Genomic DNA, 25,156 nt, shown 5'->3' on the forward strand with positions numbered 1-25,156 from the left:
TCCCCTCAGACGTGTTAACAGTTACTGAATTGTCTGAGACAAACGCCAAATTCACAACAAAGAACCAGCCTGACACCTTGTGGTATAGGTTGGCATCACATTAAATATTTGGTTTTAGTAGCGATCAAGCAGATTTCTATCGCTTTTTACTGAAAAACAAAAAACATTTATGCATCAGGATGTATGGCATATATTATCAGACTACTACACAAAAATATAAACACTATGTCACTCACTTGCTAACTTCCTTGAATTGTGCAATCTCCTCTATGTAGAGGAGATCATGCATCCGGGACTGGTAGTTTTCTTTGGTCAGAGTCTTGTCCAACACAGACTGGGTGAAGAGCTGGTCCGCCGACAGAGGGATTTGATAGCGAGAAAGTAGGCTGCGCTCCAGATCAGACATTGTCTCGTTGGGCGTGAATTCAACTATCGTCTTACAGGAGGAGTCCCAGCGTTTTGTAGTCATCAAGAGCTGCTGTCTGGCTGCATTAAGATGTTCTAGGTCTGGAAATCCCAAAGAAATAAAGTAGTATTACATCATAGCAGTTTTTATTAATAAATAAGCTTTGTATTAATATATATAACCTTCAATAGACGCAGCATCCACCATGATCCGCTGCATAAGCACTGGTTCTGAGCCAAAGTCAAAAACTATTGTCTGTCTGAAGGTGCCAAAGATCTCTGTGGTGAAGTCCACAGCGACCTTGTAGACACAATGGTCCATGCCATTGTCTGATGCCACTGTCAGCACAGAAAAGAGGATGACATGGGTAAAAATGGTAATTCACTCGTGCTCACTTTTGACAGAAAGTAATAAGGGTTGAACTGTTCTCAAAAGAGGCAAGACTACAATTTAACAGATGAACGAACTCAACATGGCGACATTTGCCTTGCTCGGGTGCAGTTCTAAAATTTAGGGATGTGCCGATTAATCAGCCACTGACCAGTATTTTTGTGACAAAGTATGTGAACGGCCATTGTCGATTAATGCAGATCACAAACTGATCATCGCTGGCGGACAAGCAGCTTGCAGGTAATTATGTGTCTCCATACACAGTGTGGAGTCGCTCCTCTAAACTAAAATTATTCAACTCCATTACAGCAAATAAATTGCAGTTCTTGGTAGGGCTGAAAACTATATCTCGATATACATTTTTATATTATTCAATGTCGATTAATTAGATACTTATATGAGCCTACCAATACATTCAGTAAATTAATTTCAAACTTGCCAAGGGTGCTATTTATCAGTGGAGAGGGTGTCTGGTAGCCAGATAGGTTAAGCGGCTAAAGTAATAAAATACCGTATTTTTCGCACTATAAGTCGCAGTTTTTTTTTTCATAGTTTGGCCGGGGGTGCGACTTATACTCAGGAGCGACTTATGTGTGAAATTAACACATTACCGTAAAATATCAAATATTATTATTCAGCTCAGTCACGTAAGAGACGTATAAGATTTCATGGGATTTAGCAATTAGGAGTGACAGATTGTTTGGTATTGTTTGGCATGTTCTATATGTTATAGTTATTTGAATGACTCTTACCATAATATGTTACGTTAACATTCCAGGCACCTTCTCAGTTGGTTATTTATGCCTCATATAACGTACACTTATTCAGCCTGTTGTTCACTATTCTTTATTTATTTTAAATTGCCTTTCAAATGTCTATTCTTGGTGTCGGGTTTTATCGAATAAATTTCCCCTAAAAATGCGAATTATACTCCAGTGCGACTTATGTTTCTTTCCTTCCTTATTATTCATTTTCGGCAAGTGCGATTTAAACTCCAAAAAATACGGTAATTAAAGTAGCTTTGAAGGTAAGTGCAAATTTGAGACACTAGTTGGCAGATGTGTATAAACTATTGAACACTACACAGAGTAGTTTGGAAAGCTACTTATTAAACCGATACATTAGGCCGCACCATCTGCATTAGAAAGATGGATAGGTCTTTATTGTCATTGCACAAGTACAACAAAACTTTGTTTTCAGCTCAAACCTGTTCAAAATCAGACAAACAAACAGTGTACAGGGCTACAGAACAAGAACGCTGATGGGTCGCCAAACTAATGTTAATTTTCTGTTCTTGAGTTGATATATCAAGATATATATATTTTTTTACTATTTATACTACCATATTGTATATGCACCTTAGGAGGAGCTGCTCCAATTTCGTTGTTCTTTGAACCTGTTCATTGCAATAATGACAATAAAACTCTATTCTATTCTATATTATAGTTTCTCTTCTCACTCCATGCAGAAAATCTGCAGCAAGACGGTGCAAACAAGCTTTGTAGTTGATAAGGTTGTGTGTTTGGCTGTTAGCGTGTCCCTCCCATTACTCAGTGAATTTATGAAACAAATCTTGCTTCATAATTTCTGGTTTCTTCCAACTAAAAAACAAATATATATATATATCTAATACTTTTATGGAACGCATTTTATATTGATATTGATTATGTGTCAATCACAATATATATTGATGTTATGCCCCATGTCCTGGGCATGACGTTAGAAGTGCATCCGGCAGTGGCGGCTCCTCTATGGGGTCTTGGGGCACTAGGAGGTTAACCCCTTTACTACTGTTACCCCAGGTGGCCCTTGGCAAAGGGCTAGCACCTGACTGCCCCCTAGTCAGGCATGCGGTGATGACCTCAACGGCGGAGCAGGCAGAAGAGAGTAGATGTAAAAAACTACCACAACGGCTGTGATGGCGGAAGAAGGCACACCCCACATCCATGTGGGCCCAGTTATGGGGAAATAACAACCCAAGACTCTAACAGTGGAACAGGCGGAGGATGATTGCTAACCCTATGAAGTGTCACAACGGCTGGGATGGTGGATGAAGGCTGCAGCAGAAAAAGGTCCCCAGCAACGTTCCCTCTAAGGTGCGCCCCTGTGCAATTGCGCACTGCTCACGCGTCCTCTCCCCACGGCAATTCTATGCCGTGCACAAAATCCAATAAAAAAAATAAGCAATTTTCAAAGTAACTGACCACAAGAAGCCACAGAGACAACAGTTTTCGTTATCACTGTTCAATTATTGTAACGTCTGTCGAGACGCTTTAAGGAGGACAAGAATTCCATCGATCACATTATTGAGCAAAACTCTTTATAAACACATGACCAAAAACACCGCTAAAAAAATTACATCCAGCAAAGCTGGTCATTTTCTGCCGTATAAAGCAGACCAAAAGCAACTTTGCCATCTGTCATATCAACAGCAGCCGCTCGCTCTTTTTTACTTGTGCCAACACATGCACATATGGCACTGAGCCAGTGATGAGTTTACAGCCACACAAAAAGTCGGCCATTTCCAACACCGCACATTATGTGTAATTCCAGGTCGTTACACAATGATTTACCAATTAAATGTGTGCTCATTCTACTGTCATTTATTAAGAATCTTAATTAATAAATATTAATCATGAAATGCTGTTATTATAATAAAGAAATACTAATAAAAAGATATATATTTTACAAACGGAAAGTTACAGGAATGTACACATGATCCAGTGCTTACATCTCATTGTGCAACATGTGAATGTTTTAATGGGAACTAAATGCGATATCTGAAAGGGGTACAAATGATTTCCGCCCAGACATACAATACTAGTCTACAGCTCATGAAAAACAATATTTGTTGTTCTTGTCATTGTAAATGGGCCAAAACACTTATATTACAAAATTATCACATGGAAGTGACTGCTGTCATTTGATTATAATAAGAAGAAATGTAACTTATTTAGTCAGGTTTGGGACATTTGTGCTGCAGGTGTGGCCACAGTGTGCACGTCTGATGTTGCTCAGATGTGCTCCACTGAATGCTCAAGGAGTTTTTGAGTTTACTCACACATGAAAAATTAGATGGAACATTGGTCCCCAGTCGTCTTGGACTGCATGCCACTGGACCGTGACCCGGATCGGTCAAGGATGGTGTGGTGACTGTCTGTGCACCAGTCTCCCCACGTTAAACTAAGTCACGCACAGGGATCCTCAATAAATGAATACCCCCCTACCAGGAGGATCGTCATACCTGCCTCGAGTGACCGCCGATGATGATGATATTGATGTTGTTTTATCGGCCCAGCCCTGGTTCTCAGTATGTTAAGTATCATTACAAAGTATCATTATCATTATCATTATAAACATGTTACACACAGAGACAAAGGCAGGAGTAGGCTTGCTAAAAGCTAAGTTAACCCAACTTTAAACATCCATCCATCCATCATCTTCCGCTTATCCGAGGTCGGGTCGCGGGGGCAACAGCCTAAGCAGGGAAACCCAGACTTCCCTCTCCCCAGTCACTCCGTCTAGCTCTTCCCGGGGGATCCCGAGGCGTTCCCAGACCAGCCGGGAGACATAGTCTTCCCAACGTGTCCTGGGTCTTCCCCGTGGCCTCCTACCGGTTGGACGTGCCCTAAACACCTCCCTAGGGAGGCGTTCGGGTGGCATCCTGACCAGATGCCCGAACCACCTCATCTGGCTCCTCTCCATGTGGAGGAGCAGCGGCTTTACTTTGAGTTCCTCCCGGATGGCAGAGCTTCTCACCCTATCTCTAAGGGAGAGACCCAAACTCATTTGGGCCGCTTGTACCCGTGATCTTATCCTTTCGGTCATGACCCAAAGCTCATGACCATAGGTGAGGATGGGAACGTAGATCGACCGGTAAATTGAGAGCTTTGCCTTCCGGCTCAGCTCCTTCTTTAACACAACGGATCGGTACAACGTCCGCATTACTGAAGACGCCGCACCGATCCGCCTGTCGATCTCACGATCCACTCTTCCCCCACTCGTGAACAAGACTCCTAGGTACTTGAACTCTTCCACTTGGGGCAGGGTCTCCTCCCCAACCCGGAGATGGCATTCAACCCTTTTCCGGGCGAGAACCATGGACTCGGACTTGGAGGTGCTGATTCTCATTCCGGTCGCTTCACACTCGGCTGCGAACCGATCCAGCGAGAGCTGAAGATCTCGGTCAGATGAAGCCATCAGGACCACATCATCTGCAAAAAGCAGAGACCTAATCCTGCGGTTACCAAACCGGAACCCCTCAACGCCTTGACTGCGCCTAGAAATTCTGTCCATAAAAGTTATGAACAGAATCGGTGACAAAGGACAGCCTTGGCGGAGTCCAACCCTCACTGGAAATGTGTCCGACTTACTGCCAGCAATGCGGACCAAGCTCTGGCACTGATCATACAGGGAGCGGACCGCCACAATAAGACAGTCCGATACCCCATACTCTCTGAGCACTCCCCACAGGACTTCCCGAGGGACACGGTCCAATGCCTTCTCCAAGTCCACAAAGCACATGTAGACTGGTTGGGCAAACTCCCATGCACCCTCAAGAACCCTGCCCAGAGTATAGAGCTGGTCCACAGTTCCACGACCAGGACGAAAACCACACTGTTCCTCCTGAATCCGAGGTTCGACTATCCGGCGTAGCCTCCTCTCCAGTACACTTGAATAAACCTTACCGGGAAGGCTGAGGAGTGTGATCCCACGATAGTTGGAACACACCCTCCGGTCCCCCTTCTTAAAGAGAGGAACCACCACCCCGGTCTGCCAATCCAGAGGAACCGCCCCCGATGTCCACGCGATGCTGCAAAGTCTTGTCAACCAAGACAGCCCCACAGCATCCAGAGCCTTAAGGAACTCCGGGCGGATCTCATCCACCCCTGGGGCCTTGCCACCGAGGAGCTTTTTAACTACCTCAGCGACCTCAGCCCCAGAAATAGGGCTTTAAACAACAGCAAGAAACAAGTGCTTAGTAATGTTTAAGAAATGTAACTAGAACCACGTGGCAGCAGAGAGGTACCATGTATTTACAAGTAGATTAATAAAAGTATACAGAGAGGATTATATAACAGCTGTTGGTGTGTCAGCATTGTCGTTGTCAGGACACCACATGTAAGAGGCTTGAATCCATCCATAAATTGGTTGTGTTGATATTAAGGGTTGTATCTGATCGATACTAGAGTGATCAGATCGATATTTTCATTTTCTCACTGACTTTTTTGTTGTTTTTGTTAACGTATACAAACTTGGGGAATAATTCCCTGGACACAGAAGGACTTTGAGGGAAAGAACCAAAGGTTTAACTGAGTAGCAGAAAGTAGTTTTTTCTTTTGATTAGTTATTGTGTACTGTTGACATTGTTGTGATCAAACGATGGTATGTAATTTAAGTTAAAGTTCTAACGATGGTCTCACACACACTGGGTGTGGTAAAACTTGTTCTCTGCATTTGACACATCTCCATGTTCACCCCCTGGGGAGGTGAGGGGAGCAGTGAGCAGAAGCGTGCATCGCATTCATAAATCATTTGGTGATATAACCCCCAATTCAAACCCTTAATGCTAAATGCCAAGCGGGAGGGGTCCCCATTTTTATAGTCTTTGGTATGACTCCTTTATAATTAATTTATGATTAAATAAAGAAGAAATCCGTACCAGCATACACTACATCAATATGATATACCTGCTGTGTCCTTCTGTGGAGTCCACTCTTGACAGCATGCGGGGACGATTTGGAGTTGCTCGGCAGCAGAGACCCCGGTGATGGAGAAGTGTGGTCTGTGGGCATCGTAGAGCAGGGCTATGCGATATAGCTTTCTAGGAGGCTGGTCAAAGACAAACATTACATAAGAGGACATATGATTCCTAATGCCAAAATTCAGATTTGCAAAGTGTAACACTAAGAGTAGTGTTGTGTGTCATAAAACAGATAAACACTGCGACATATAGTACATGACATCTGTATTCCTACCTTGCAGAGCAATGAAAAGGTCCAAGAGTGGGAGGATTTTTTGGTGGTGACGGTAACAGAGAGGCTTGAGCTGGTTTCAACATTCACTCCTTCTAAACAGTCACTTAGCTGGAAGAGAGAAATATATATGTGCATAATTTTGCAGTGCACACTGTATTCGGTCAGACATTTATGCACACTTGGAAAAGTAAGACATTGTGTCCCGTATGTGAATTAGGGGCAATACTAATTATGGATGCGTACCAATCACATTTGAATCCATACGGTACCAATTCCTGCTACCAGGGTATCTGTACCGGTAATCAACGGTACAAATTTTCAATACTTTTGTGGGAGTTAATATTGTTTGACCCCAAAAATTTTTATTATCGCAACATTTAAAGGATAGGATAGACTTTAAAGGGGAACATTATCACCAGACCTATGTAAACGTCAATATATACCTTGATGTTGCAGAAAAAAGACCATATGTTTTTTTAACCGATTTCCGAACTCTAAATGGGTGAATTTTGGCGAATTAAACACCTTTCTGTTTATCGCGCTGGAGGCGATGACGTCAGAATGTGACGTCGCCGAGGTAACACACCCGCCATTTTCATTTTCAACACATTACAAACACCGGGTCTCAGCTCTGTTATTTTCCGTTTTTTTGACTATTTTTTGGAACCTTGGAGACATCATGCCTCGTCGGTGTGTTGTCGGAGGGTGTAACAACACTAACAGGGAGGGATTCAAGTTGCACCACCGGCCCGAAGATGCCAAAGTGTCTGCCGCCAGACCCCCATTGAATGTGCTGGAGTGTTTCCACATTTGACCGGCGTTGCTAAGACAGACATGGCACAGAGATGTATGGATAACCTGCAGATGCATTTGCAATGATAGTCAACAAAATCACAAAAGGTGAGTTTTGTTGATGTTGACTGCTAGCTAATTGATGCTAACATGCTATTTACCGGCGGTGCTAAAGCAGACATGGCACAGAGAAGTATGGATAACCTGTAGATGCATTTGCAACTATATTACGTTTCCTTCCATCCACATTTAATGCATAAAAAACACCAATCGACGGATTTAAGTTGCTCCAGTGTCAAAAGATGCAAAAGTCCTGATCGTTTGGTCCGCACATTTTACCGGCGATGCTAACGCAGCTATTCGGCCATGCTATGGCTATGAATAGCGTCAATAGCTATTCGCTCAATAGCTTCAGTTTCTTCTTCAATACTTTCATACTCCAACCATCTGTTTCAATACATGCGTAATCTGTTGAATCGCTTAAGTCGCTGAAATCAGAGTTTGAATCCGAGCTAATGTCGCTAAATCATGCTGTGGTATTCCCATTGTTTGTTTACATTGGCAGCACTTTGTGACGTCACAAGGAAATGGATAGTGGTTTCGAAGATAGCGAAAATAAGGCACTTTAAAGCTTTATTTACGGATATTTCGAGACCGGTAAAATTTTTGAAAAAAATTTCAAAAAATACAACAAGCCACTGGGAACTGATTTTTTTATTGTTTTTAACCCTTTTGAAATTGTGATAATGTTCCCCTTTAAGTATCCCACACTGGGGAAATTACGTTGTTGCAGTGCAGGTTTTTAACTACAGTAGCAGAAGTAAACCGTAATGAAAAAAAAAGTAATAAATACTACATATTGCTCACTAATATGTACAGATAAAAGATTCAACAAAAAACATCTGTATTGCACACCGCAAACATAAAAAACATCACAGTAATGACATAAATATGTTGTAAAGTCTTATGGCTGTGGGTAGAAAGGACCTGTGGTAGCTCGCCATCTAGCACCAAGTAACATAATAGTCAAATGCTGAAGGATCTACTCAGGGCCTCCACGGTGTTATGCATAGTGTGAGATAGATTGGACACTACAGATAAAAATGAGCTGATTATGATAAGTGCTCTCCAGTTTTTATATCTTTCTTGGACTCATCAAGTATGACTTAAATTCCTATTACAGTTATAAGTCCAAGACGTTAGAGGGCAGTAGTAAATAGTTTATGGTGTTTTTTTGCACGCCAAAAATTGTTAAATACGGCAAGTGTTATACCGTATTTTTCGGACTATAAGTCGCAGTTTTTTCCCCCAAAGTTTGCTAGCGGGGTGTATAAAATAGTCAGGAGGTGTCATGAATACAAAGGATTATGGGTATTTATTGTGTTGCGTTTATGTTGTGTTACTGTGAGGATGTTCTCCCGAAATGTGTTTGTCGTTCTTAAATGGTGTGGCTTCACAGCGTGGCGCATATTACTAAGAGTGTTAAAATTGTTTATATCACAACCATCAGTGTACTCTGTGTCACCCAGTATGCCCTGCAGTCGTGTGCGTGTCACTGCGGGAGCCACACACAACATGATGCTGGACTGACAAGCAGATCGTACATGTTGTAGTAGGCGACAAAGCCAATGGCTTCATAGCACGCCATAATACTAATTATCTGGGTGACTACCGGCAGTCATTCAGGAGAATAATAGCGTCTCTTATTGTCTTCTTCGCTTTATGACACGGGTCTTAAATGACACTTTGAATGGTAAAGGATACCGATCACAGAACCATGCATATCAAATATTTCCGGATGGTTCAACCGCCACCCGCCTGAATCTAATTGAAATCTATTTTTTCGTCATGTCAACCGCCCGACGATGAGACCGCAAACCGCGCATCTCTACCAGGCACCTTCTCAGTTGTTTTTTTGTGCGTCATATAACATACACTTATTCAGCCTGTTGTTCACTATTCTTCATTTATTTTAAATTGCCTTTCAAATGTCTATCCTTGGTGTTGGGTTTTATCAAATAAATTTCCCCAAAAATGCGACTCATACTCCAGTGCGACTTATATATGTTTTTTTCCTTCTTTCTTATGCATTTATGGCAGGTGCGACTTATATTTCGGAGCGACTTATACTCCGAAAAATACGGTACTTATTACGCATCAGCTGTGGCTGTAAAATAGATCTTAGTTTTCATTAACAAATTTGGAGGTGTTGAAAATCACTAATGCTAGTAATAAGGAGCAATTCAATAGCAGAGCCAATTTATATTAGCATCAAGATAGGGCATTTTTTGAAAAGTGGAGCCATACTTTACCTACGTTGGAGTGTTTATTTTTGAGTCAATTTTTTTTATTGACAATTGTAACATTACCTAGAGATATTTTGGCTGAGTTTACGCTCAGGTGCTGGAGTGATCGCAAAAGTGCTGACATGCAAAGAGTCGGCAAACGGGCGTGACATCACGTGCAACTCATGTAACACAGTGCCATGTTGGATTTGACGTAAAAAAAATTCCGCATAGAACCGGCGGGATTCGGCCGGTGCTATAAAAAAAAAATGTACCGAATTATAACCGGTATAGCTCGGTTGATAGAGTAGCCGTGCCAGCAACTTGAGGGTTCCAGGTTCGATCCCCGCTTCCGCCATCCTAGTCACTGCCGTTGTGTCCTTGAGCAAGACACTTTACCCACCAGCTCAAAGTGCCACCCACACTAGTTTAAATGTATCTTAGATATTGGGTTTCACTATGTAAAAGCTCTTTGAGCCACAAGAGAAAAGCGCTATATAAATATAATTCACTTCACTTCAAATTCAAACCCACCCCTAATAGCAATATAGTACCTTACCTTATTTAACACCTGTAATAATTTAAATGGATGTTTGATACTCATTTGTCGTCATTGGTGTCATCTAATGGCAGATTCACACAGAATAAAGGTTTTTAAAGAGCACAACAAATACACTGAGGGGGGACAAGTGTGTAGACCGACTTAGACTAAACACACCTGCAATATACAGAGAGGGCGTTTCCACTTATTAAACTTCTATTGATCTTGTAGCACAATGCCCCTTACCACTTTCTCTGGGGAGAGAGAGTTCATCCACTTCTCTATCAATGTCTCCATGTAGTTTTCGGTAAAGTGTTTGCTCTCCTGCTGCTGCTTGAGACGGATGAGGCGTGAAGCGTAGCGTTTCTGCCATTCCTGCAACTCTTCCTGCGAGTGGGCCGACGTGCACTGGGCCCCATATCTACACAAGCCCTGCTCCAAGTACCTGCAGGAGACAAAAACTGTATGCTCAACTGCTTCTGTATCCATCAACAAGGCATTTTTTCATTAAGAACATCATATTATTTTGCTTATTCTGCCATTCAGACAACCAAGTGCTTTATGAAGCATGTTACTTTTTCCTTAAAACTTGCATCTATTTTGATTGCTTTTTTGTGCATACGATAATGTAAATGAAGCACGTTTGAGCAAGCAAGACATTAATACATCTCAAAAGGAAGGGGGTCAGCTTTAAGAAACATATTGTGATATTCATACACAGTACAGCTTGTTCGTTACGTCTCGTCTCGATTACTGTAACGTATGTATTATTTTCGGGTCTCCCCATGTCTAGCATTAAAAGATTAGAGTTGGTACAAAATGCGGCTGATAGACTTTTGACAAGAACAAGAAAGTTTGATCATTTTACGCCTGTACTGGCTCACCTGTGCACTTAAGATGTGACTTTAAGATTTTACTACTTACGTATAAAATACTGTCTAGCTCAGTCCTATTTTGACGATTTTATTGTACCATATGTCCCGGCAAGAAATCTGCGTTCAAAGAACTCCGGCTTATTAGTGATTCTCAGAGCCTAAAAAAAAGGCTGCAGGTTATAGAGCGTTTTCATTTCGGGCTCCAGTACTCTGGAATGCCCTCCTGGTAACAGTTAGAGATGCTTCCTCAGTAGAAGCATTTAAGTCTCACCTTAAAACTCATTTGTATACTCTAGCCTTTAAATAGACTCCCTTTTTAGACCAGTTGATCTGCCGTTTTTCTTTTCTGCTCTGCCCCCCTCTCTTTTGTGGAAAGGGGGGCGGACAGGTCTGGTGGCCAAGGATGAAGTGCTGGCTGTCCATGGTCAGGACCCCAGGTGGACCGGTCGTCTGTGCATTGGTTTGGGACATCTATGGAGTGCTGACCCGTCTCCGTTCGAGACGGTATCCTGCTGGCCCCACTATGGACCGGACTTACCAATATGTTAGATCCACTATGGACTGGACTTTCACAATATTATGCTAGATCCACTCGACGTCCATTACATCCGGTCTCACCTAGAGGAGGCAGGGGGGGCAGTCCTCTCCAAGGTTTCTCATAGTCATTCACATTGACATCCCACTGGGTTGTGAGTTTTTCCTTGCCCTAATGTGGGATGTGAACCAAGGATGTCATTGTGGCTTGTGCAGCCCTTTGAGAGACTTGTGATTTAGGGCTATATAAATAAACATGGATTGATCATTGAAATAAATGAACTGAGTTTTATCTAAAGATGTCAATTTATCTCACTAGTTGTGATTAATTACAGTAATATTTAGCATGGTATGTTTTCTAATCACGTTACTGTCTCTGTAAGTGAGTTTCCTCGCCTGCTTCACTTGTTGGGGGTGGAAACCAAAAGGTCAACCACACCCTGAAGTGGACAATGTGATTGGCTGTCATTGTGTTTGGGCTTGTTTAGCCAAAGCTAATTGGCTCCCGTTATAGTTGGGTAAGTAAAAGGGAGGAGCAGTGAAGAGTCCCTTGATCGTCTCCACCACGCAAAAGGTAAAGTGATACTGCTTCTTTTGTTTGCCACCACACAACTGCAACCACAGCCAAGGTTAGCAGAAAATATGTTAGCAATTTAGCAAGCCATAGCATTAGGTCTTTGCCAAATTTAAGTGGAGAACACTTATGAGCAAGCACTCAGGCACCTATGAAAAACTGTCGGCCATAGCCTCCCAGAGGAAATTGGAAGCATGAGGTCAACAACATAGCAGCTAGGTTTTATGTAGCCTGCTTGATGTTACCTAATAATCACTCATATGTGATGATGGACAATGATATTTTTGACGTTTGATCCTTACAGCACTGATTGATGTGTCTGTTTTATTCATTTGACATGATGTGAAGCAGAGGGAAAGCACCATTGTTAACATTTAATACTTGCTTTTGTATTGCTCAAAAGTTGTTCAATGGTTTCTTGATGTCTTCACGTCAGTAGGTTATACCAGGGGTGCCCAACCGTTTTTGCACCAGCAACCGGTTTAATGTTGGCATTATTCGTTCATGAATGAGTATATCCGTTCGGCCAACATGTTCAATGGAGAAGTCTGATCTACAAAATTTGCAGGCAGATAATCCTTCCCCTTCGAGCTGTCCTGGATGAACTGAAATTATTGTTTCCAATCATTTTGGAACTTGCAAGCGTACTTCTTATTACTCATCGTCGCCATGTCTCTTCTTCATTCTTCTGCTTTGTCTCTTATGTTTTTCGACATTACTACTTGCCGTAGTTTTGAAGCAATGCAAGATGAGAATCCGGATGTTGTGTGTCAGTGTATTAACGTGCCGGCTGGAATAAACACACACAGAGAAATAGCTCTGTGCCTGCCTACTTTATGGGTTATAGAAAAACCTATGGATAACGGAGACATATATAATAGTCTCCTTTTCAGGTTAGAGAGAGACGCCCCCAATATTGTTGTCTGGGTGGAAATCGGGAGAAAGGCACTGAAATTCGGGAGTCTCCCGGGAAAATTGGGAGGGTTGGCCGAGATCATTATCCATGCGTTTGTTACGTCTTGTCTCGATTACTGTAACGTATTATTTTCGGGTCTCCCCATGTCTAGCATTAAAAGATTACAGTTGGTACAAAATGCGGCTGCTAGACTTTTGACAAGAACAAGAAAGTTTGATCACATTACGCCTGTACTGTATATACCTTTATATACATATATACATACATATATACCTGTACTGTATATACCTTTATATACATATATACATACATATATACCTGTACTGGCTCAACTGCACTGGCTTCCTGTGCACTTAAGATGTGACTTTAAGGTTTTACTACTTACGTATAAAATACTACACGGTCTAGCTCCATCCTATCTTGCCGATTGTATTGTACCATATGTCCCGGCAAGAAATCTGTGTTCAAAGGACTCCGGCTTATTAGTGATTCCTAGAGCCCAAAAAAAGTCTGCGGGCTATAGAGCGTTTTCCGTTCGGGCTCCAGTACTCTGGAATGCCCTCCCGGTAACAGTTCGAGATGCTACCTCAGTAGAAGCGTTTAAGTCTCACCTTAAAACTCATCTGTATACTCTAGCCTTTAAATAGACCTCCTTTTTAGACCAGTTGATCTGCCGCTTCTTTTCTTTCTCCTATGTCCCCCCCTCCCTTGTGGAGGGGGTCCGGTCCGATGACCATGGATGAAGTACTGGCTGTCCAGAGTCGAGACCCAGGATGGACCGTTCGTTGGGACCCAGGATGGACCGCTCGCCTGTGTATCGGTTGGGGACATCTCTACGCTGCTAATCCGCCTCCGCTTGGGATGTTTCCTGTGGACGGGACTCTCGCTGCTGTCTTGGATCCGCTTGAACTGAACTCTCGCGGCTGTGTTGGAGCCACTATGGATTGAACTTTCACAGTATCATGTTGGACCCGCTCGACATCCATTGCTTTCGGTCCCCTAGAGGGGGGGGGGGATTGCCCACATCTGAGGTCCTCTCCAAGGTTTCTCATAGTCAGCATTGTCACTGGCGTCCCACTGGATGTGAATTCTCCCTGCCCACTGGGTGTGAGTTTTCCTTGCGCTTTTGTGGGTTCTTCCGAGGATGTTGTAGTCGTAATGATTTGTGCAGTCCTTTGAGACATTTGTGATTTGGGGCTATATAAATAAACATTGATTGATTTGATTGATTGACGGTATATATTTTATATACCGTCAACCTGCCAGGGACTGAAGATGGAAATCAGCCTTTGGCTACAATCCGGCACATTTACATGTTTATTAAGGTGCACTATCCCATGTAACAAAGACATAAAAAATATAAAAGTGGTAACTTCTATCAGAAGTTTTATTATACATCTATGAACAGGCTTATTGGTGTCACTCGTGGGACAGGCGAAAGCTCAGTCGGAGAAAATGTGGTTGTTTATAAACTATTTAAGGTTTCTGTAGCACAGTGTTGTTTTCGTCAACGATGACGATGACGAAATCATTTCGTTGACGCCACTTTTATTCATGACGATAACGAGACGGTGACGAGATTATTAAACATGTCTCTCTGATGACGAAAACATGACGAGACGTGTGTGAGTTTTCGTTGACGAGACGAGAACGGACGAAAATGTTAGTGGTTAATCTGTCAGACGTTTAAAATGCATGACATTTCTGTTTATTGTGTGTGTCATTTAAAACCTAAAAAGTATCTGCTGCTGCCTACAGCAGACTGCTGCATTCTATCCATGTTTGGTCACGCCCACCAACTGGCGTGCAGCGCACAAAGTGCTCAACACGTCAGACTGTTGTTGTTCATCAAGCAATGGACCGTGATGGCGGCGGCAGTTTCAACACAGGGGCTCGGTGGTCGCAAACGTAGAGACGACATATGGGTGTATTTTAAATATAACCCAGCAGATAATAAAACTGTGTATTGTGAAGGAAGACGGTAACAAATGTGGCTACAAAATATGCGGAATAAATACGACCAACCTTAAGCGGCACCTTAAGGCTCGCCACAAGGATATTTTTTCGAAGATAAGTTACAAATGCTGTTAACATAATCGATAAATGTCATAGTATAGTAAGCTAATACATAAGTACGTTTTCCACATACTCCTGGCGCAAATGGGCTGCTAACTTCAGGCCAAAGTTAGCTTTTGTTACGCTAACGTCAATTCATTATGTGTGTGTTACTTTAGCAGCATGTTTAGCCATGTTTACATTCAATGACGGTGTGGTTATCTCTTTGTGAGTACGTTCTGTCAGCACGTAACTTCATATGTTAAACAGGTCGAGTTACTGTTATACGTAGAGTCTGCTAGCTTTATTAGTACAGATACAGATTTGTGATTGATGTTAAGTCTTGTTATGAGACAGGCTCTCCTCTAATTCACATTAAACACTGTTGTTGTTCTTTTTATTTATTTAATTTACTAGTGTTTACAGTATTTACAGGGTGGTCTATTTTGTTCCAAAAACTTAAGAACATGTTTGTTTCATACTTTCAAGTATGTACAGTATAACTCTCTGGTATAACTTACAACCTACCTCACTCTACCTCAGGAATTAATTTATTATTTTTATTACATGGTTTGCACCAATTAAAGATAGAGGGGGGTTGTATGATATCTGTTGTAATTGCACTGGCAGACAGGGCCAAGTTGAGCATATGTGTTCCTCATCCATCACTCATATTTTGGGCATGTTTATGTTCATTGTACTTGAACAAATCCTGAGAAATAAAGCCACAATTGCTGACGTAGAATGTTTTTGTTTTTTGGAGTAATGAACTTTGATTCACCTGTTACCACTTGTCTAAAACCATTCCTTTATTGTTATTATTTGTTAAAATAGCAGATCTGCAAGCTTACAATGGGTTGAACTTATAGATCTGCTGCTATTTTCACAACTTATGTGTGACACTGCCCAACAGCAATCTCCAATACTTACTGACCTAAATTAATTTGTTAAAAGACTATACCTATATACTTATATTAACATTTGTATTATTTTTTGGGGACTAAAACCTTTTTGACTTTTCATCGACTAAAACCTTTTTGAGTTTTTGTCGACTAAAACTATCACATATAAAAGTGACTAAAATGTGACTAAAACTAATAAGCATTTTAGTCCAAAAGTCTAAGACTAAATGTAAGATGGTTGTCAAAAACAACATTGCTGTAGCAAAGGGGTCACGGACCATTGGTTTGGGACCATGGTTGGGTTGAATGTTTAATTTGAGTAAATGGCCAAAACTGCATAAAAAGCATCAAATGACTTAAATCAATCATTTGATCTACCACAATAATGTCATTAATTTAAACTAAAATAACTATAGTTGAGGGCTTTTCTCAGCATTATTTGGAGTTGGGCTAAAAATATATTAATACAATTAACTATTGATCATAATTATTCTCTTTTTTTTTTTATGGCTCGACAGCACTGGTTTTATGACAACCCAACATACACCCACAACTTTGAAACCCACGATTTGTTGTACCTTTTACAGAGGGTGTACTCCTCACTGCTGGTGACTCCTCGTGGAGGAGGTCGGAACTGCCAGCCATCTTGCACCTCTGTCGGGACACAAAGTTAAGTGATCAGTGCAACTCAAAGACTGGCTTGTGACCTACACAGACCGTTATCAAAAATAACCGCTGCACATACATAATATATGTGCAATTTGGACAAAGCTTGCTGTTTTGTTAATATAAAAGATATATAGAAATGAACTTTTCAGTTAAACTATTTTCTCACCTTCCTCGTGGTCATCTGTATATTCTGGTGCCATCTCTCTCTTCTTTATTGCCTTACAGAAAAAAAGATTAACAGAAGTGTTACTTTTGGGTCATGGCTGGTATTGTTTGCAAACAAGCAGCTGAGTACTAAATAGCTAAACTGATGAGGAATTGAAGTGCAACTTTGATTTACAAAGCCCTCTACTTGCGAACTTTTCGAGTAACAAACTTTTAGACCGAGCTAAAATGTGCCTCCTCCGTATTTTGAATCACTTTGTGTACGAACGCTTCATTATTTCATTTTGTGTTCCGCCTAAAAGCAAAAGGCAGGGTGCAGCATATTGGTGAGGAGGCAAAGCCCTCCATGTAACTGGCTTCACATTGCAGCACACTACCAGTCACTCTCTACTCTGCGCTTCAATATGTGTGTGCCTTTTTTCTGTGTTTTTTCGCCTTTTTGCCAAATGTTATCCCTTTTGCCACCTCAATGAGTCCTAAAATAAAAAGGACTATTTGCGTGGAGCACAAGAATGGTGTTTAAATTATGGAAAAATCGACTACAGTGAGTTGTAATTGTGATGAGACCGAACTTACCTGGAAAAAGATGAAAGAGCAGACTTATTTCACTAGAAGGAAAATACACTTCCTTTCCCTCTGCAGCACAAGAGCACTCACGGCTCTCGCCCCTTTTCTTTTCTAAGCTTGTCTACGGCCTTCTCCTCAGCTTGTTGATGATGTGTACTTTTTAAAATGTTTATTATTGGAGCGATACAGCTGTTAACGTTAAGAATTTGTTCGATTTCTGATCGTTTGTGAGGGCACCATCATAGCTTCTGTGTTTGTGCAGTGCAAACAGCACTGTTCAGCTTGTTTAAGAGAACATTGTTACGGTACATAACCCCTTGCTATGTTTGATGTACTGCATAGCACTCTATTTTGTTTTCAAAGTGTACAACCCCCCCCACTTAGATATGGACTTTTGTCAAGGCTGGAACACATTCATGTTTGCATATTTTCCTTCTGGAGAAATTTGCTTTACTATATGAACCCTGTTCAGGAACCAATTGACTTTGTAAATCAAAGTTGCACTGTACTACTTATAGGGGCTGAAAAGACATGAATTAGGTAGTACAACTATATGACAATAAGGTGTATGAACCAGTGGTACTGACCTCTATTTCCAAAAAGAGTATTTTTAATCTGGATATGTCTTTTGCAACAATGCCGTTCTGGAAAAGAAAATGGAGGGTAAGTTGTCATATGCAGCATTTTTGAGAGGAGGGGGGAAAGGCAATTTTTTTATATTTTGAAACTCTTGCACACAGAAGCAACATCATGCATTCAGGCCCAAAGACTTTCTACAGATGCAAGTCATTATTACGCTGAGCGCCATGACAGAAAAAGCAACATATCACAGTGCCATCTGCTGGCACAAAGTACAGAGCATGAATGTATTTATGATACTCAGAATAAACACGTTATCAATGTTATCTATAAACAACTGCATTCATTCATTTAACTGTGCACTGTTAACATTATTGTAGTTAGAATATTTAGAAAAAATATATATATACAAATTATATCTATTAAGATATTCATTCAATCATTTAACTGCGCACTGTTAACATGAAAGCTTGTTGTAATGTAAAATATACTTAAACTTTAATGGACGGAACATCAGCCAACATGAGTTTTTATTTATAAAAATCTGTCCTGTGCAGCCACTCAGGCAAATTATAGTTGATGTAGATGCCCGTACAGATTTACTTTACAAAAGAGAAATGTGGGATACTTCTCATCGCCTTATTTGTGTTTGACTTTATTTGGATATATTTATTTTTTGACGCAGCAGGAGGAGATAGAAGACAAAAAAAAAAGGCCGACAGGAGGAAATTGCGGGGACGAGAGAGAGAGAGAAAACAAAAAAAAACAACAGAACTACATCAGCAAAACAGATATGTACAAATAAAATACCAAAAATTATCAGGAAAAGCAAATTAGTGAAGTAGATAGTAATAAAGTATAGACAAATGAACAATATTGCACTACACTTGAAACAATACTAAAAGAAATAACAATATTGATCATGATTCTGTTCATAACTTTTATGGACAGAATTTCTAGGCGCAGTCAAGGCGTTGAGGGGTTCCGGTTTGGTGACCGCAGGATTAGGTCTCTGCTTTTTGCAGATGATGTCGTCCTGACGGCTTCATCTGACCGGGATCTTCAGCTCTCACTGGATCGGTTCGCAGCAGAGTGTGAAGCGACCGGAATGAGAATCAGCACCTCCAAGTCCGAGTCCATGGTTCTCGCCCGGAAAAGGGTGGAATGCCATCTCCGGGTTGGGGAGGAGACCCTGCCCCAAGTGGAGGAGTTCAAGTACCTAGGAGTCTTGTTCACGAGTGAGGGAAGAGTGGATCGTGAGATCGACAGGCGGATCGGTGCGGCGTCTTCAGTAATGCGGACGTTGTAGTGATCCGTTGTGGTGAAGAAGGAGCTGAGCCGGAAGGCAAAGCTCTCAATTTACCGGTCGATCTACGTTCCCATCCTCACCTATGGTCATGAGCTTTGGGTCATGACCGAAAGGATAAGATCAGGGGTACAAGCGGCCCAAATGAGTTTCCAGGTCTCTCCCTTAGAGATAGGGTGAGAAGCTCTGCCATCCGGGAGGAACTCAAAGTAAAGCCGCTGCTCCTTCACATGGAGAGGAGCCAGATGAGGTGATTCGGGCATCTGGTCAGGATGCCACCCGAACACCTCCCTAGGGAGGTGTTTAGGGCACATCCAACCGGTAGGAGGCCACGGGGAAGACCCAGGACACGTTGGGAAGACTATGTCTCCCGGCTGGCCTTGGACTATGTCTCCCCAGCTAGACGAAGTGGCTGGGGAAAGGGAAGTCTGGGCTTCCCTGCTTAGGCTGCTGCCCCCGCGACCTGACCTCGGATAAGCGGAAGAAGATGGATGGATGGATCATGATTAACAATATTTACCTCTATTATCAAGATTATCGCTAGAAATGCAACAACACATAAATGTAATGAACAACCGGATTACAAACGAAAGGAGAGGACGTGGAGGAAGAAAGAGGAGTGGGCTATGTTAACATTTTACATTGTTATGGTAAAAACATTAAGCTTTAGTAGTGTGCTGTGTTTAATGTAATGTGTGAGTGCGTATTTCTATGAGTGTGATTGTGTACACTTGTATGTATGAATGGGTCTGTTGAAGCATGATTGCATGCATAAGTTTATGTTTATACGGATGTGTATATTTTGTACAATGAATGTGCGTGAGAATGTATTTACAGTGTGTATGTGCATGCGAATATGCATGCATATGTATGTGCGCATGTGGTTTATGTATGTATGTATTTATGTACAGTATATTTGTCTCCCAGTATGCAGGAGCCAAAGCACAAGCCCAGCCATCAAGCAAGCCCCACCCAAAACAGCTGGTGTGGCGCCCAGGAAACAAGGGACCACCGGCATCACACAGACTGGCCAGCCAGCGACAGGACGCCCAGACAGGGGCCAGCAAAAGGCCTCAGACAGACGCGCTCGGTTGAGGACAAAGCACGGGAGCAGCAGTAGACCATCATCCCCCACGCCAGAATCAGACCACACAAAAAGAAGGCAGAGCAAGTGCCAATATTATGATTTAACTGTTAACACTAAAGTCAACGTGTGGCTCTAACAGGTTATTAAGAGCGCGTCTCAACTATTAAAGGGGAACTGCACTTTTTGGGGAATTTTGTTTAAAATCAGCTAACATGGGAACCAATAGGAGTCGATATTTTTTTAGCCTATAAAGCACTCTGAAACCACCCGGGGCACAGCCACCTAGAACTGCTACCCTCGGCCAGACGCTATAGCAAGGGTCGGGAACCTATTTGGCTGAGAGAGCCATACAAACGAAATATTTTTAAAAGTTTTTCCGTGAGAGCCACATAATTAATTTTTTTTAAACACTGAATACAATTATATATGCGTGCATTTTTAGAAATAACAACATTTTTAGAGTATAATAAGTCTCTTATTCTTTTTAATAACATTGTCATTCTGAGGCTAACCAACAATAAATAAAACACTTCTTACCATTAGTGCGACTTCTTGAACAGGTGAGGTAGAAACCGGATGGATGGATGAAAATGCATGAGAATGTTTTATATTTTGAACGTTATTTTTGACACTGTGAATACCAACGGAATTATTCATTACTTATCGTGTTAAGCAATGTCAGCTAAGATTTATCCGAGAGCCAGGTGCAGTCATCAAAAGAGCCACATCTGACTCTAGAGCCATAGGTTCCCTACCCCTGCGCTATAGGGTGCTAAAAGCAAGCACAAATAGACTAAAAAACAGTTATTACCCAAGAGCCATAGTAGCATTAAACAGGCCTGAGTGAACACTGTGTCCGTCATGTCCCTTTATTTTTTCGGACTATAATGTGCAATAATGTTAAATGTTTAATATGAATCTATATATGCATATGTATGGATATGTGCATGTGTGTGGATATATACATATTAGAGATGTGCGGTTTGCGGTCACAACCGCGGATAAAACTGCGGGTCGGGCGGGTGACATGACGAAAAAATAGATTTTAAATAGATTCGGGCGGGTGGCGGTTGAACCAATTCGGAAATATATATTGTAATAATCCCAGGAATGTAGGCTCATAAAACTTCTTCGTTTGTCTTGTCTTTATTGCACAAGATGTAATACAACCACACAACAGCTCTCATGTCTCTAACGCTTTTCCCGGGACAACTCGAACTCTCACTTCCTGTCGACAACGTCACTTCCCTATCTCTCCCGGAAGTCCCGCCCCCCAGCCAAAGTCATTGGCTAACACCCCGTAGCCAGCCGCTACATTATACATAGTTAAATGTTATGTTGAAGAGGTTCATTTAGCCTACTGACCTGTATTTTTTATAAATGGTTGATTTATATAGGCTAGTAGGTAAAGTGTTGTACCTGACAACTCTTGATGGTACAATCCATACATCACGTCAAAGATAACGTCACGCTAACATCACGTGACACCTCTGATGAGGGCTGCAGAAGCAAGGTTGCCCAAACTTGTCAGCTACAACACTTTACCTTACTAGCCTATAGAAATCAACCATTTATAAATAGTTCAATGTTGTTACCCACATACGAAAAACAAGCAGAACTCTTTGAAACAGTATGTGGGCATACTTTTATTTTGAAGTGTCTCGTTTGGTCTGTTGACGGATGTAAGGAAGCTACTTCCGGGTATGAGTACACTTTTTTTTTTGATGTAATGAGAAGGGCGAAAGACTAAAAAGTGTCACAAGGACTTTAAACGTTTGGGCTATAAGAGCCAGAAGATCACAATTTTCTCCTAAAAGAAGCATGCAGGCCAACGAGGTATTTGTTTGTCATTTGTTGGTATTTTATTTGGTAAAATGTTTGATCCACATGCTGTGCATGTTATTATTTTTATGTTTGTAACATGCTTTATTTATTACAGTTTTCACGGTGAATTTGAAGTGAAAGTAAGCCTTCAAATAAATCAGTTCAAGAAAGCCATTGTGTCTGTGCTATTTGGAGGGAGTTACACTTTCTAACCTCACTAATGCCTTGCATCGTCTACATTAGATATATAACAACGGGCGGGCGGCGGGGGGGTGTGGCTTTGATGAAATGTTGGTTCGGGTGAATTGCGGGTGGATGACGACTTTAGTGATGCGGTTGCGGATGATATAATTACCTATCCGCGCATCTCTAATACACACACACACACATATATACATATATATATATATATACATATATATATATATACATATATTTTTTTAACTTTTTTTTTTTTAATATTACATTACTAAATTATTGTTTATGCACCTAGGGGGATCTACTTTTATTTCGTTGTTTTTTTTAATCTGTTCACTGTAATAATGACAAATAAAACTATTCTATTTTATTCTAAAATAAAATCCAAAAGCCTCCATCATCGTTTCATACCCACACTAACTGTAAATGTAATGTAGTAACAAGAGCATTCATAACATGTAAAAATTACATATTTTGCTCATTTTAAGCATACAAAAGCATATTAATTTCACAGACGAAAGACAACATTTGCGTTGCCCTTCAACAACAAACACTAAGCATCATGCAGCAGTATTGCCATGTGCTGAATGAATGTATAAACTTTGAACATAATAAAACAATCACTTTCTGTACGATGTCCGGTCTTGCTGGGATGCCGACTGATGGGATGTTCATGTCTGCCCGTTTAGATTAACAATAAATCATGATCCTCAACCGGGTTGAAAAAAAAAATGCTTCAAAACGAGCATCTTTTCATGCCATCTCTAATAGAAATCTAGAATTAACCCTCACTAGCTCAGAGGCGATGCAGCAGCTCACCGGCTGAATCACCGGCTGAATATGTCAATAGTTAGCTCTCTGATCACGGCGCTGCTAAAAATAGTTTGTCTGCAAAGGCACCTAAAATGACAGTATTGCTCATACTTGGGTAATATTCAAGTCCGGCGGTGTAAATTGAGTATTGCTGGCTATTTTCTTTTTTTTTTTTTAATTCGTATTATATTCATAAACTCAGCAAATACGTCACTGGACACATGAGAACTTCAATTATGACCAATGTATGCCCCTGTAACTACTTGGTATCATCCAAAACTAATATAAAGTATCCACAAAGTGGTACTGGTACCAAAATATTGGTGTCGAGACAACCCTGCTTCAAACAAGTGTTTTTAAGTGCAAATAATTGTGTGTCAACTTTTACTTTCAGAGAAACAGTGACCTCTCCAGTGGAGATTTTTATACCAGTTTTAGAAGTTTCTCTGACTTACATGTTAACGAAGGTTTTTGGATGTTTTTTAAGACGACTTCGTAGGCGCAACAGTGTGCTACATTAGCGTCATTGTTAGCCACTTCATATTTGTCATACTTAGAACGCATTAAAAAAAGAAAAAATGGTGTGCTCTTGTTTAACATCAAGATTTTAAATGATAAACTGAAAAAAAAGCGCAGTTCCCCTTTGAGGACGAGCAGTTGTAAGTAATTTATTGGTTTTAAACTTTTAGTATTCATACATTTACAACTCACATTCTCTTCCACACTAAAATGGAAAGTGTATGTGCGCTTTGTTAATGCAGTGCATTACATTATCATGGTTTAATCTGGCTCTATACATATAATGTAGAGAATTTGCTGTTCACTCAACATACCATTGGCTCTCCAAACAAGGTTTTAGAGAGGATGCCGGCCACCTCCTGCAGGCTGCCATCCAACTGCATAGAGCGCAAGCTGGCCTGAAGCGAACCGTCTCCCCTCGCCCGATCGTCTGCCAGCACTGGGTAAGCAAGAAAAGCAAGTACAGGAGACAAGTTTAGTACCAATACCATTAAATATTTCTCCCAACAATAAGACTAATATTTTAAGCCAAAGCTGATAGTGGCAGCATTCCCATGAATGGAAGCTCAAACTGGAAAAGCAGGATCACCTCATCTCCCAATGGGCAACTAAATATTTACATTACTGTTCAGGTATCATAAAAGTCTTTCAACAAAACAAACCATACACTGCTAAAAACAAGATCAGCTCAAATGAACATAATATGGGTTGATAATACATACTATATTTCAACCTTTTAAAGACTTATTGTGTTTTATTACACACACACACACACACACACACACACACACACACACACACACAATCTGATTTTAAGAAGATAGAGAATTTGCAAAGTGTAATAATGTGCAAGTGTGTCAAAGTGTATTTACATTTTGGTTCGTATTGGATTCATGGTTACCTTTAGAGTAGAGATGTCCGATGATGGCTTTTTTGCCGATATCCAATATTCCGATATTGACCAACTCTTAATTACTGATTTCGATATCCACCGATACTGATTTATACAGTCGTGGAATAACACATTATTAAGCCTTATTTTGTTGTGATGCCCCGCTGGATGCATTAAACGATGTAACAAGGTTTTACAAAATAAATCAACTCAAGTTATGGAAAAAAAAGTGCCAAGATGGCACTGCCATATTTATTATTGAAGTCACAAAGTGCATTATTTTTTTTAA

General features: G+C 41.0%; 1 protein-coding gene across 3 annotated transcripts in view; it reads right to left on the bottom strand.

Moving 5' to 3' along the window:
• The window catches only part of helz (helicase with zinc finger), a 143,022-nt gene that overhangs the window by 72,933 nt on the left and 44,933 nt on the right, over positions 1-25,156 (bottom strand). For all 3 annotated transcript variants that reach the window (XM_061880351.1, XM_061880349.1, XM_061880350.1), the window contains exons 4-12: positions 24,290-24,414; positions 18,237-18,293; positions 17,084-17,135; positions 16,827-16,902; positions 10,639-10,837; positions 6,775-6,882; positions 6,487-6,628; positions 589-744; positions 237-507 (exon numbers count right to left, since the gene is read on the bottom strand). In XM_061880351.1, the coding sequence (XP_061736335.1) occupies positions 237-507; positions 589-744; positions 6,487-6,628; positions 6,775-6,882; positions 10,639-10,837; positions 16,827-16,902; positions 17,084-17,135; positions 18,237-18,293; positions 24,290-24,414 (1,186 nt within the window). The remainder of the gene's footprint in view (positions 1-236; positions 508-588; positions 745-6,486; positions 6,629-6,774; positions 6,883-10,638; positions 10,838-16,826; positions 16,903-17,083; positions 17,136-18,236; positions 18,294-24,289; positions 24,415-25,156) is intronic.

The sequence above is a fragment of the Nerophis ophidion genome, linkage group LG20 (assembly GCF_033978795.1).
Source record: "Nerophis ophidion isolate RoL-2023_Sa linkage group LG20, RoL_Noph_v1.0, whole genome shotgun sequence".
Lineage (NCBI taxonomy): Eukaryota > Metazoa > Chordata > Actinopteri > Syngnathiformes > Syngnathidae > Nerophis > Nerophis ophidion.